At 36.5% G+C, this 13,262-nt stretch overlaps 1 protein-coding gene across 1 annotated transcript; it reads left to right on the top strand.

Moving 5' to 3' along the window:
* Positions 1 to 2,697: 2,697 nt before the first annotated feature.
* LOC121326874 (retinoid isomerohydrolase-like) lies at positions 2,698 to 13,252 on the top strand. The gene is made up of 14 exons (XM_041270479.1): positions 2,698 to 2,799; positions 4,117 to 4,199; positions 4,467 to 4,617; positions 5,362 to 5,469; positions 6,029 to 6,170; positions 6,752 to 6,899; positions 7,628 to 7,709; positions 8,706 to 8,838; positions 9,001 to 9,140; positions 9,649 to 9,778; positions 10,332 to 10,446; positions 11,151 to 11,245; positions 11,637 to 11,748; positions 12,368 to 13,252. Exons 1-14 carry the CDS (start codon positions 2,789 to 2,791, stop codon positions 12,514 to 12,516), a joined length of 1,599 nt encoding a protein of 532 aa, XP_041126413.1. The 5' UTR covers positions 2,698 to 2,788; the 3' UTR covers positions 12,517 to 13,252.
* Positions 13,253 to 13,262: the final 10 nt, after the last annotated feature.

The following is a 13,262-nucleotide window of genomic DNA, read 5'->3' as shown; positions in this document are numbered from 1 at the left end:
ACAACCAATACCCCTCACCGTACAGGAACTGAGACAGATTGCTCTTTGCAACACTGTCCTGTAACTGTTTTTGTCTTTGCCTATGTTTGTTCCTATGCCACTGAGTGTCTTTCTTTGTAATGCTGTAGGTCAATGTTCTATTTTCTACCCTGCTGTAGGGTATCTTTGTATTGCATATTTTGATCCTTAATATAACAATTGCCCAATTACCTCCTGCCCAGTATACCGGTCATCTTGACATTTTCCTGATTGCTTCAAAACGGTTCTGGATTTGAGTTCGGTTTGACGAGGATCCAATAAAGAAATCACTGCTGGATCTTACATTATTTGCAATCATTATTTTGACATTATACAATATGATGAACAGGGTGCTTTGTATCATTTGTTATAGGCAAGTGGTTAAGAATTTGAAGAGAAATAGTAATCTCTGCTTTGGATTTGTATTAATCCATTGGAATGGTCCCTCTTTCCCAGGAGCATTTGTGTACAATATAGTCATTATCCTTGCACGTCATTGCTAATCCTAAAATATGTCTGCCTCAATGGATTATTCTTGTGTTTTGCAGTGGTTTTAATCCCCTAAACATTTCTATATTACAATTACACTGCAACTGAATAACAAAGTTGTCCCAGCACATGTGACCTTCCACTCCCTGTTCTTTTTTTATTTCACACACATGTGGTTTTTACAGGTGGCCCTGCTCTTTTTCCAACTTGAGTTGGAAATTGTATCAGGAATCAGCCAGGGTACACCATTATATTAAATCACAGGCAATGTTTATAACTTGCCATGAAGTATGAAAGTAATGCTCATTGGCTTTCATTTGCAGGCTTCATTGGTTGAATATCTACTGAATAGTTCATTGCATTTTTACTTCTTAATGTCGCCTTTTTCATAAAGATATTGTAAATGGAATCATTCTCACTGAAAATGAGTGCATTGCTTTTTTTCAATAAAAAATGACTGTTATAAAAAAATGAACGATATTATCCAAACCAAGTTATGACTGAGAAATTCTAAACATGCAAACTATGATATTAAGATTTTTATAAAATGTGTCTCCAAAAATATCTCTATGTATTCAATGTTATTTGTTCATAATTTATGGATTTATTTTCAAATCAAAATGGGATCTTTTTTGCAAAGAGCATCTCAATATCAATATATTTTGTGCTTTTCACTAGAATGAGATGTGATTCTTGATACTGTCATCTAGTAAGAACTATGCAAATACATATTTAGTTATCTTACCACCGTTGCAGGGAAAGTCCATGTGAAGTGGAAGGGTTAAAATAATAAAGAACGGTACTTGCCCTGCGATGGACTGACATCCCATCCAGGGTGTAGTCCTGCCTTGCGCCCTGTGTCTGCCAGGTTAGGCTCCGGCTCACCGTGACCTTCTATATGATTAAACAGTTACAGATAATGGATGGATGGATGGAAGAATGATACTTGGGGGTGAAGACCATGCAAGCTTGATACCGTGAGACAAAATGAACAGATTTACCACTAGCATAATGTCATTACAAAGCATTTGAATTCAACAATAAGAACTCATGATTGACCACCAAGATTGTGACGAGATCAAAAGAAAGGAAACAAAAAGCGAATTTATGGAATTGCTATCTGACCCTGTCATCTGATGTAAACAAATACATACAACTCAGTACAATTGTTGTAATCTAAACAAAAAAGTAGTCCTATTGATGATGAATGTAGTTGTATTACTATCAGTGTTCTTTGTATTTTCAAAATGAACCTTCAACCACCAAACAGATATATTTTTCAGATTTTCAGTTTCAGATATACAGAAACTAATATATTTTCAGCTGAATGTCAGAATTACATTGACAACGATTTAATGTGACAGGAAGTTTATAAGGTATTAAACTTGTTCTATAGAAAGAAGATGGCATAGTATTCAGCACTTTTGTTCCTCCTGAAACCTCAGGAATTGAAATACAACTGACAACCAATCAGATGTCTTACCCACTGACAGGGAGATGCATCTTTCATATACTACAGAATACTTGTGTGGGATTTGCTAACAAATACATTAGTCATGAGAGGGAATGCCCATTTCAAATAAAGAATGTGCTACACATGGCGGGGGGTTATTATTGTGTCCAATCCCTACATCGTCATATACATCAATGTTTCCCAACCCTGTTCCTGGCAGCTCGTCGTGTCTGCTGGTTTTCATTCCAACGCAGCGTTCAATTGCTTAATTGAACCGTATTAGGAAATGAAGAGCTTGAAAATAACAGGAAAATGCCCAGTTAATCACTTTATTAGTTCAATGAAGGGTTTAATTAAGCAATTGAGCGCAGCATTGGAATGAAAACCAGCAGACATGGTGTGCTGCCAGGAACAGGGTTGGGAAATATACATAATAGTTAAATAGTTGATATACATAACACTATAACAGTGATTTATAATTCTTGAATATGCTTGCTTGCTGTTAAGCACATTACAAAGTGTGATTATATTTTCCCCTAATGTTGCAGTGCAGTTTCACAACATGCTTTTGATTTAGTTCTTTGGCTGGAGCGAGGGTAGTGCAAAGAACATTATTGTGTGAGAAGCCAATTTAAGCCGAGAAACAGCTTCAAAGCACAAAGGCATTTTTGTGTTCTTCTGTCCTCTGATTGGCTGAGGAAGTCCTTTCAGTCAATAAGATTAGGAATAGGAAATGGAATCCCTAGTATAAAAAAAACAAAACAGCCCACACAGGCAGACTCCACTACCAGTCTTCAGAGCAAGTGTGCGCAGAGTGAAAACAGGAACATGTGTAGCCGGTGAGTTCATTTACCTTCCTTGTATTGGTCTGCCAACTTCTATGGGTACTATACATTTAAATCCTACATGTCCATGTCTAAATACAAACCTTACCAAACAATACTCCATTTTTACTCCAGTGAACTGAGTATAATGACTTGTTTTGGTTACTGCAAAAGGATAACAATACAACACTGCAGTTCTCCTGCACATTTCTTGTCAAGGAACTGTTTGTTAAGATAATAATAGATGGGTACTAATATAAAGAACTACAGTACAGAGTAACATACGGACACTCGAGTTGTTTGTTATTTTTCATTTTGTAACCTTTAACTTATTATGTATTCTTAACTTAGGGTAAGGTAAAACTGCAAACAGTCTACATGTTTAAAGACAATAATATATTTATTACTGTTTAGGTAAAAACAAAAGGTTGCCTTTGTATATTGTGTACCCCACTACCACAGTGCTTGTTTGATACCGTTATTTGTATACTAAAATATTTCCAATTGAATTAATGTGCAATAAGCACACATTTACATTCAACACTCATATTAGCAAAAGTGTAGCACACTTAGAGAATGCTTGTATAGCTTCATGGTTCCGACTCTTTGGAACTCTCTCCCAGCTTTGGTACTTGATGCTCCCGCCGTCACTCGCTTTAAATCAACTTCAAAACTCATCTGTTCTCTTTTGCTTTCCATGCTCTTTAAGCCAGATATCTGCTATTAGCTGCTGTGTTGCTGCTACTATTTCATGTATTATGCTACTATCTTGTATTATGCATTTTCCACTCTATTTAATGTATTATGTTTTTTTATGTATTATGCATTTCTCTCTAAAGTATTATGGATTTTCTGTGTGTTACTGCATCTTGTAAAGCACTTTGTGATGATGGTCCATTATGAAAGGTGCTATATAAAATAAAGATTGATTGATTGATTATAATTTAATAGAAATTAATATGCTAGTTTATGTATAATTACACTTGTTATAAAATGTTTTTTTTTTTTTTAATTTAATACAGAAACAATATTGTTGCATTTTAACTGTACCTTTTATGCAGCTGCTAACGACAACCAATCACCGTTGTAACGATTTTGATCCCAATAACACTTAAATCGAATCCTTCACTTCTAAATAAAGAGCCACACTGCAGAACACAGAGAACCATCTATGGCTCAGGGGTCACCCGTTGGAATAACTAATTTTAAATCAGCCTTAGTAACTTGCTTACAGAGGAAGGTGAATTCCACATGCATTGTGTGTAGAGTATAGAGAGGAGACACAATGATTATAAAGCAGTAACATGCCTACGTGTTTTTATACACTTGCAGAATCGAACATCCTGCTGGTGGCTACAAGAAGATATTTGAGACGGTGGAGGAGCTTGCTGAGCCATTGCCAGCTGTGGTTACAGGTCTGTCCTGTATTGTGCCTGTGCTGCAGTGGAATACGGTGGAAATCAAAATGCATTATTTGCTATTTCATGTTTCATGAATTGAAGCCTACAGCCCCACAGGCGATGTCTCTTAAGGGCTGTTAATACAACACATCCATTTTATGTTGTGCATCTTTAGAAATTACACAAATTACAAATATGCAAGAACGGAATAGACATTATAGTGGCGCCACAGCCAATATGAAGTAATAATGTATGTATGTCTGTTTTTTTTTTTTCTTTCAGGGGTAATTCCTCCCTGGTTAAAGGGCAGTCTGCTTAGGCTCGGGCCTGGTCTCTTCGAGATCGGCGAGGAGCGGTTCTATCATCTGTTTGACGGACAGGCCCTGTTTCACAAGTTTGATTTTAAAAATGGAGCAGTCACCTACCACCGAAAGTAAGTAAAATAAAGGCCACACCAGTACTGCTAACAAAACGGTGAAGATTATAAAGTCATTTGGCCACTACAAAGCCATGATATTTGGTATGTGCTGCTAATGGTATTTCATTAAAGTTATTGTAGCTCACAAAATAAGTCCAGAAATCTTAACTGTTTTGTACTTCCATTAGCTACCTGGGTCTCAAATGTGCAGTTTCTTTAAATAACTGACTTGTTTTCTTGTTTATTTTGTGTTTACGAGAATTGTCATCAAAGTTATTGGAAATTCAAAAGCTGTTGAGCGACACAAAAATAGCTTTACCAGTAATGCCGAGTCTGGGTCTAATTATCGTGTTCACAAGCTAAAATTGCTTTCATGCTCCCTGTTTTCCGGACAGAATGATATTTCCTTCTTTTAAATATAAACCTTTTACAATTCTACAAAATACAGAATGTGGCCACTTCATTAAGATGGGGGTGTTCCCCCTCAGCACTTAGCTAGTGCGTTCTGAGTAACAACTTGAGTACAACTTTCTCAGTGGCTGCATCGAATGCTACACAGGCATTTTCCTGCCACTTCTTAAGCAGGAGTTTATCAATCTTGAAGCCCCCAAAAAAACACAGAAACTATTCCAAATGGTGTTTTTTGCTGAATTGACAACATTTTACTCACTTACATAATAGTATAAATTGCGTATGGTAACACCTTGTAAAACCACACACCTTTAAACGTTAACCCTTTGCTGTGTGTGTATCTTTCAGATTTGTCCGAACTGATGCCTATGTGAGAGCAATGACTGAGAACAGGATTGTCATCACTGAGTTTGGCACCTTTGCTTTCCCTGACCCTTGCAAGAACATCTTTTCCAGGTTAATCCATTTATTTTGTTTCACCAGGGGAATAGCACAGAAGACGAGGCCTTCCCCAATTCTCTAGTGTTATTCCAATGTTGTCCGGCCAAATTTAGCCAAAGTGTTAATGTTACAAAATGAAAAACAAAACACATTGAGAGTCCTTAATGGACTTGAAACATATCACTTAGTTGTTTGGTTCTAGTTTTACCTCTCCTGTTGTACAACAAATTTGGAACTTGCATAGACATAATTGTTAGTACAGGGGGGTGCAAAGGATAAGCACTATATACTTTCACCTCTGGAGGCCTAGATTCAAATCTGGCTCAGTTCTCTAGTGAAACATGTTTGATGATGGGCAGTGAACTGTTCCATCACACTCTGACAGGAGCTATCTTAAGATACATGGTTACATCGTTTTTTACATTAGAAATAAATATTTCATTTTGTTTGCCTTGACGATCATCAAGACAGGGACTGTGTTTCCTTGCAGTGAAGATATGTTCTTGCTTTCAATAGATACTTGTACCAGGAATACTTATGATTCTGTCCATACTTTACTTTTTTTCTGGTGTAGGTTTTTCTCCTATTTTAAAGGTGTGGAAGTGACAGACAACGCGCTGGTCAATGTGTATCCTGTAGGGGAAGATTTCTATGCCTGCACAGAAACCAACTACATTACAAAAGTCAACCCAGAGACATTGGAAACAATCTCAAAGGTAGCTCCTTTTCCATATTGAGATGACAATGCTGCTGTAGCGTTTTTCAAATAATGTAGACTCAGGAATTGTACCACCATTAAACTGCATTTTAATCCTGTCGGTTGTGTTACTATTACATTTTAATTACGATTCCTTGAACTGTATGGTTGTATGTAGTGCTGAATGTTTGAAATACTTCGGGCCATATTTTCAAAGAGTTTACTCCAGTCTTTAATTAACCCCTCATTTTTGAAAGGAAAAAAACACCTTTTGGTTTTACACAGTTGATAATGATCTAAGTAATGTATTCACAGATCTCTGAAGCAAGCACTAGCTCTCAAGCTGTTTTATTCAGTTTCGCACATTCATATTGAATTTTCATCTTTCAAAAAAGTTAATTATAGACTGGAGACAGTAAACGCTTTGAAAATGTGTCCCTTAATATTTGAATGTGTATTACCCTAAAAATCGAAATTCACTCTTAAATTCGCTCTGCAGAGATCCTCACAATTGAAATAAACAGAGCAGAGCACCTATGCTCATGTTGTATTGTGTTTAGAATCCAAAGAGCCAAAGTGTTTGTTTATCCCTTCAACCAGGTGGATCTGTGCAACTATGTCTCCATCAATGGAGTGACTGCTCACCCCCACATTGAGAGCGATGGCACTGTGTATAATATTGGAAACTGTTTTGGGAAAGGCTGTTCAATTGCCTACAATCTGGTCAAGATCCCACCCACCCAGAAAGGTCAGCTTTTGTTAACAGGAGTAACTTCATAGTATACACAACCCTGCCAGATAGGGGGTACAGCATTTTAAGAAAAAAATCGTATTAACATAATTTAGTACGCATTCATTCGCTGGCTTTCTGAAAGCTATCGTTTTCCGTGCTACCTGGTGATGACAACAAAGTAATACAAGATTATAGGGGTGCTAATCAAGGTGTTCAAATCTATTTTCTTAACACATAACAATAGCAATATTATTATTGCAGCACCCCTCTTTTCTTCTGTTTAAGTTTTTTTTGTTCTTTGCTTATATTTTATACTTGAGTTTGGAATATGCAGATGAACAGTTGTTGGTGTTGCTTCCTGGTACATAATTGACTTGTGTTGTGGTATAAAGTCACTCCAGTGGTAAAGCTGCAATCAAACCATGTGACCAAGGTACCAGAATTCAGCAGTAATATCTGCATACCCTGAACGAACGTAAAAAAACAAGTGAAGAACCAAAAGAATCTCAGAACAGTAAAAACACAGTAATACAATAACCAGTAATAATGAATCTCTAATAATAATAATAATAATAATAATATAATAATAATAATAACCAGTAATAATGAAGCGATAATGTCAATAATACTAAAGCCTTTGTTGGAGCGCCTGTTAAATTCTGTATGATCAACGGTACATAGCCCAGGCAGTTTAATGAGAAAGCAGCCTCTTTTAAAAACTGAAAGCCTCGTTTATTGTGCAGACAAAGTGGATCCACTGGAGAGGATGAAGGTGGTCGTGCAGTTTCCCTGCAGTGACAGATTCAAGCCCTCTTATGTGCACAGGTTAGTTTGTTAAATGTTGATTTGTTGTCTATTGGATAAATTAGTTACTAAATACATTTAACTTCCTTTTTGTTTTTTCTCCAAAAAAAGCATTCATTCAATATTAGTATCCTTTTGTATTGAAACCAGTTCCCAATGTTTTTTCAAGCCAAGAAATAAAACATATTAGGCTTAAATAATGTTTCATGAATCAATATTACCCACAGTATAATGTATTAATAATAATAATCATCATTTTGTATTCACATACAGTATAATGCTAAAAAGAAAATGCAAAACAGATCCCTTTTATTTTATGAATATAGTCAAACAAAATTTTGAAAAACAAAACAACAAATGTGCCAATGCACCACACTTACTCATTTTTTAACAGTAAAGATTTGAATTTCCTTTCACAAGAAATTGATCAATTTGAATAGGCATTGTGGAGTAAAAGCCTTCATCTATCTGGGCTGGATTCCCCTATCCAATGCAGACTACTTTAGAAAGAATGCCAGTCCAGATGAGTTAGCAGTCTTACAGACTTCATTGTCCAGTATAATGTGTTATGGAAGTGTGGGAAAGTGCCACTCGATCACCTGGGAAACCTAGGGACTGATTAAAAGATAGAAATATCTGTTACAGTACACTAAAGACTAAGCAGAATGTGACAAGTGTTTTTTAATTCAATTGATCTGTTTAAATTCTTAATAAAGGTTCCAAGCAAATATTGAGTGCATGTTAATCTTTAGTCTATTTGTGTCAGTTAAAACAATATGAAAAACCTCAGTTAATACTCCAGTAATTTAAGTGATAGCATTATTTGCATCCATTGCTGTTTAGATCTATTGATTAGAACCTCCACATGTGCTGTCAGAAATGTTCATGTTCTTAATCTACAAATCTGAATATTGACTCCTTACATAGTTTTCCCGTTCTCTTACTGTTAGTGGGATAGAAGCTGTGGTAAGTCAAAGGATGTGCACAGGTTAGTTTGTGGTCTGCTTGTATTCACAGTTTTGGAATGTCAGAAAACTATTTTGTGCTTGTGGAGACGCCGGTGAAGATCAACCTGCTGAAGTTTTTGTCTGCGTGGAGTATTCGAGGAGCCAACTACATGGACTGCTTTGAATCCAATGAAACAATGGGGGTAAGAAACCATCCTCTCCGAATACCCGCTATGGTTACACAACCCACTGTCACTTACTTTACAGATGATTACATTCCAACTACTTTCCTTACTATTTACTTATCGTCCGTGGTACAGAGTCTAATGTATAATGTATTTAACACTTTTTGCATTTCTCTGAAGACATGGTTTCATATTGCTACCAAGAAAAGTGGAGAATATCAAAACATTAAGTTTCGAACTTCAGCCATTAATGTTTTTCATCACATCAACACATATGAAGAAGATGGGTTCCTCGTTGTGGATCTGTGCACTTGGAAAGGGTAAGGAAAAGGAATGAACAAAGGGGACGTAGTCGCTTATGAAATGTCACTAATATTAGTACACTCGTTAACAATGCATTCTCCATGTTTTAAGTTACTTAGGGTTAATTAAGTCAACTTATACCCTGCCGGGATAAGCCACAGCTGGATTTTGACCATTTCACAGTACCAAAGAACTCCCTTGGGACAGTGTCAACCCCTTTGAAGCAATCCAGGGTGATTCCCCACTCTTTTAAAGTGCTCTAAAAACAATCAGCTATAGTTTATCCGAGCAGTGTAAATGCTTATCAAATCAACATCTTAGTTCTTAAATTTAAATCACAATGCAGTTTACTTTTATGCATTTATGAAACTGAACAGCTTTATTTTACTGCAGATTATTTCATTTTAGATTAGATTCTTACTGTGACAGCAGGTTTTTCTCTGTTTTGATGTTTTTTAGTCCTGTTAGCTTTGCGGTGCTATACAGTTAGTTAAATCCCAGCCTTATGGATTGTGTTTCTTCCAGGTTTGAATTTGTGTATAATTACCTGTACCTTGCAAACTTAAAAGAGAACTGGGACGAGGTGAAGAAGAATGCCATGATGGCTCCTCAGCCAGAAGTCAGAAGATACGTTCTTCCTCTGGATGTTGACCGGGTAACAAAAAACTAAACTAGAAGCAGAGAAGTGTTTTATTAAGGAAAAATATACTATGCTTGTGTTCTCCAGCAATGAATATTATTCCTATCCAGACTGGAAGACAGAAAAACACAACGCATCTCATTTTTACTGTTTATTATAGCCACATGTTTCTCAATGTAAGTAAATTACATTGTCTTCCTTGTACATTTTTGGCACTTATTGAATATATTTAGGCATGCCAATATGCTGTATGTATTAGACACACAGGTAACAATGCCCCATAACCTGCCAAGTTTTGAATTTGTTGGTGGTATATTACCATGCATTGGAGCTTTTTTGTGACTAAGTGGCCAGATTTACCCAGATTCTATTGTATCTGAATTGGCAGGTGATACCTGTTCATTAAACCACAGAATTGTGGTGGTAAACTGTTGAAATAATTCTCAAACAGTATGCAATGTATGTACATTTACAGAACAATATTCTAAGCTGGTAAATTTACCAATAAAACAAACATACTATACTATAACAGTTCCACTGCACATTACGTCTTGTGTTTTTGCAATAGGTTGAACAGGGCAAGAACCTAATCTGCTTGCCCTACACAACAGCCACTGCCACCATGTGGGCTGACGGGACCGTATGGCTGGAGCCAGAAGTCCTTTTCTCTGGACCTCGACAAGGTAGGGGTCCCTAGAGCAGAAAACCTGCAAACCTGCAAACCACACACACGGCTCATCTCTTTGTCTGCTTTATTTAACAGTGGCAGAGCGCGATACCCTTATAAAACATTCCCATAGCAAAGTGTAATAAAGCATAGTGAAAGCAGAGGTAAGAAAAGCAAAACTGTAAATTTACAGTGGTAATCTTTTATAAGGGTACTGCCGCCCTTAGCTTCATTTATTTTACTGTATCTATTGTATGTTGTAATGTACATAAGTGGGTCAATAAATGACCCAGAGGGGGAAAAAACCCAGAAGGATCAATACAGATGCTGTTTTTATTATAAATTAGTCTTCAGCCATGTTTCCACAAACATGGTTTAGCAGACACACTGCTTGCCCTGCGTCTAGGGCTCTGTGCAGTGCTAAAGGTGGTATTTTAGGTATGTGTGCAGAATTGGCATTAAATAGTTGCACACATTTGTAATAGTTTTTGTTACTTCGTTAGTACTTCTTATAAACCGCTGTAAGAATAATTAAGTAATTCTTAATTAAAAAAGAATTACAAGTAATCCTTGGGTAAGTTACTCAATTATGTTTAATAAAAAGATATCGGTAATTTGCACCACTCGTAAGCATACCCATTATTATTACAACACATACTGAAAAGTGTGTCAGGCTGTGAAACACAGCTTCACTCATTTTGGTTTGTGTTTCCCTTGCAGCTTTTGAATTCCCACAGATCAACTATAAGAAATTTTCCATGAAGAACTACACTTATGCATATGCACTGGGGCTGAACCACTTTATTCCAGATAGGGTAAGTAAAATGTTTTACGCTTGCCTCAGTTTATTGGGTATTGTGGGATAAATGGGAAGTCTTTCCAATTCTAATAAGGTGAAGCATTGGTCTTTAATTGTGCCATTTATGGGAGCATGTATACTATGTATGTACAGTACCTACTGGACAAATCCCTGCAAAAATGCTTTTGTTACAGCTGGTACAGTAGATTCCTGTTGTAAGAAACACATTTTAACTTAGTGCTGAACCCAGAACACATTATCTCCTGCAGACAATGCTTAACCATTCTCAATAGGAGACCCCAATAAAACCAATTCTTGCATTGGAACAAACAGCATAGTGCTCATTGAGAACGGTTCCCAGAATGTAGCTTTACTTTGAAAGTAATTGTCCTTCCTGTTTCCTTTAGATTTGCAAACTGAATGTCAAGACCAAGGAGACCTGGGTATGGCAGGAGCCGGACTCGTACCCCTCAGAGCCCATTTTTGTGGCCACTCCTGATGCTGTAGATGAGGACGATGGTAAGATGAAGGGTGGTTAGGTAAATCAGTATAGTAAAGCAGTCTGGAGGGCATTTTATTTCTATATAAAATCCATAACATTGTGCACTTCGTAAGCATCCAGGAAGCTCATATTAGCTCAATATCTGTTGGTTACAAATGGATGTTACTCTAAGTGCAAATTGATTTTCCCCCTCTATTTTTATTTACTACTATACTATACCAAATTAATAACCATTAGCCAATCACAGTACTGCATTTCCAACAACTGCTTCTCCGAGTTTAAACATAATTCAGTAATAGAATGTTTTCGGATTGATACTAAGTAATGAATATTTATTTGATACTGTACCTCATACAATACGCTATAAAACCGAGGAGCATCCAGAACTACAAAACACTGGTACGTGCAGCATAAGAAAACATATCAAACTCAACTTATCTGTTTCAGGTAGAAGTCATTCTCTGAAGACACTGTGAAGACTTCTAGTTGAAATGCTTGCTGCAGAATTGTTTTTAAAAAACTATTAGGCTATGTACGTTGTAGTTCAGCAGGTCTATACTTGAACAATGACATTATAAAACGTGATCAAAGGAATGTATACACTTATACTGCTGCATGTCTAACTGTTTCTATTAGGGGTCATATTGACAGTAGTAGTGACTCCTGGTGCTGGGCAGAGACCAGCATACCTTCTGGTTCTGAATGCCAAGGACCTGACTGAAGTGGCCCGGGCTGAAGTGGAAACCATTATTCCTGTCACATTTCATGGAATGTATAAGCCATAGGAAGTCAAAGAAACACAGAAGCTACATTGGCAATCATGTGAGCTGGCTCCAGTAGCCAAAAACATGTTCATGTGTTACTGCTTCCTCATGATTTAAAGCAGATTGTAAAATATTTCTAGTCTGTTCAACTACAATTGAACCTGCATGTGAAAGTGGTGGCATAAGCCTGAACTTAGGGGACATACACTTCAGAGTAGAGGGGCACTATAGCCTATAGCAGTCTATCGGACCGATTTAAAATGACAACGAGTTAAATGAAACCATGCATGCTAGTTAGAATGGACTGTTTTGTACTGTGCATTTTTCTGACATATAGGTATTGTAAGAAAGCTAAAGGAAAATGCTTCAGTTATACTGCTGCATATAAAAGTATATACTGTATATATTTGTTTTTGAACAAAACATTTTAAATGACTTGCATTAAATTTTACTTTTTAGAATTGCAGTATAAAAACAGCTTAAATGTACTCTGTCATCTTGTTTTATTCATCTTCTCTTGCCTGCCATATGTCTCAGTTTTGTAAGCTTCTTCCCAGAGCTGTTCAAAGGTATCCTGTAACCCAAGTTACAATATTTTAGGTTAAACAGCATTCTTTGTATAGTACGGTGATGTATTTACATTGAAAATGTAGTGTTAGTAAAAATGTAGCTCTTGGATGAATGTTGACCATTCCAGAAACGTAACGCAAATCAGTCTGTTTCAAGTTACAGCTAAATTAAATTGTCTTTAAATTAATTTTATTATA

Source organism: Polyodon spathula, chromosome 14 (assembly GCF_017654505.1).
Source record: "Polyodon spathula isolate WHYD16114869_AA chromosome 14, ASM1765450v1, whole genome shotgun sequence".
NCBI lineage: Eukaryota > Metazoa > Chordata > Actinopteri > Acipenseriformes > Polyodontidae > Polyodon > Polyodon spathula.
Note: the sequence above shows the minus strand (reverse complement) of the source record. Positions and strands in the feature narration are given on the sequence as shown.